Raw genomic sequence first — 1297 nt, forward strand, 5'->3', positions numbered from 1 at the left:
CGAGGACCTTGGCAGCCTCCAGCAGAAGTAAGGCGCTGCCCTGCTTGGAGTAGTCCTGGGGACCAAGGTGGCCACAGTGACCAGGATAATGATGAGGCCCAGAGGGGTGATGGGGACCAGGATGGCCACCAGTAGCAGGATGGCCCCAGGGACCAAGGTGGCCACCAGGACAGGATTGAGAGTGGCCATTGGGATGGGTGTCAGGGTGACTACCAGGACCAGGGTAGCCACCAGGACTAGAGTGCCAGTAGGGACCAGGATGGCCACCAGGACGGTGATCAGGGTTGCCCTCAAGGTGGCCACCATGACCAGGATAATGATGAGGACCAGGGAGGTGATGGGGTCCAGGGTGGTGATGGGGACCAGAGTGGTGGCAAGGACCAGGGTGACCCCTGGGACCAGCATGGGGACTGGGGTGTCCCCAGGGATCAGGCTGGCCACTGTGACAGAGACCAGGGCGGCCACCAGGACCAAGGTAGCCCTGGGCACCAGGCACTGGTGGGGACTAGGGTGGCCCTGGGAGCAGTGTGGTCGGTGGCAGGGGGTGCGGGGTGGGCACACGCACCGACACAGGGTGCCGGTGCCGGTGCTACGGGGCCGCGTCAACCCGGGGGGAGCCTGTCCGTGGGGCTGAGAATAAGGAGTAACGGCGCCTAACGAGTAACGGCGCTGAATGGGTAACGATGCCGAAGGAGTAACGGTGCCTCTCTGCTCGGGCAAAGGCTGCAGGACGAGGTGACCCTGCGGATGGAGGCTGAGAGCAACCTGGCTGCCTACAGGCAGGTGAGGGCAGGGGCCGGATCCTGCACCCCCCATCCTGCAGCAGTGGGGGAGCAGGGCTGGGCTCAGCCCCCAGCTCAGCTTCCCTTCAGGAATGGAGCCAGGATGGGCAGGGATGGGCAGGGATGCGGCAAAGGTGGGCAAGGACAGGGCGGGGATGGGCAGAAAGAGACAGGGATGGGCAGGGGCGGGCAGGGCCTGGCAGCTCAGCAGGGAGCACGGCCACATGGCCAGCCCTGGGGACGGTCCCTCCTGTCCCCCCACCGTGTCAGGACGTGGACGCCGCTGCCTTGGCTCGCCTGGACCTGGAGCGGCGAGTGGGGACCCTGCAGGACGAGATCGCCTTCCTCCGCAAGGTCCACGAGGAGGTAACCCCCGGACCTGACAGCCGCTCTGCGCGACATCCGCAGCCAGTACGAGGCCATGGCCGCCAGCAATGTCCAGGAGACGGAGGAGTGGTACAAGTCCAAGGTGTGGTGGGAGCCGGCCACCCAACAGTTTGGGCGCCTGGGTGTCC

The 1297-nt window shown here is 66.1% G+C and overlaps 1 protein-coding gene across 1 annotated transcript in view; it reads left to right on the forward strand.

The window, feature by feature from the left end:
* The window catches only part of GFAP (glial fibrillary acidic protein), a 4541-nt gene that overhangs the window by 393 nt on the left and 2851 nt on the right, over window positions 1-1297 (forward strand). Inside the window, 3 exon segments of the mRNA XM_010294434.1 lie at window positions 662-783; window positions 1053-1154; window positions 1156-1251. Of these exon segments, the coding sequence (XP_010292736.1) occupies window positions 662-783; window positions 1053-1154; window positions 1156-1251 (320 nt within the window).

This window comes from Phaethon lepturus, unplaced genomic scaffold, assembly GCF_000687285.1.
Source record: "Phaethon lepturus isolate BGI_N335 unplaced genomic scaffold, ASM68728v1 scaffold15809, whole genome shotgun sequence".
NCBI classification, from domain to species: Eukaryota; Metazoa; Chordata; class Aves; order Phaethontiformes; family Phaethontidae; genus Phaethon; species Phaethon lepturus.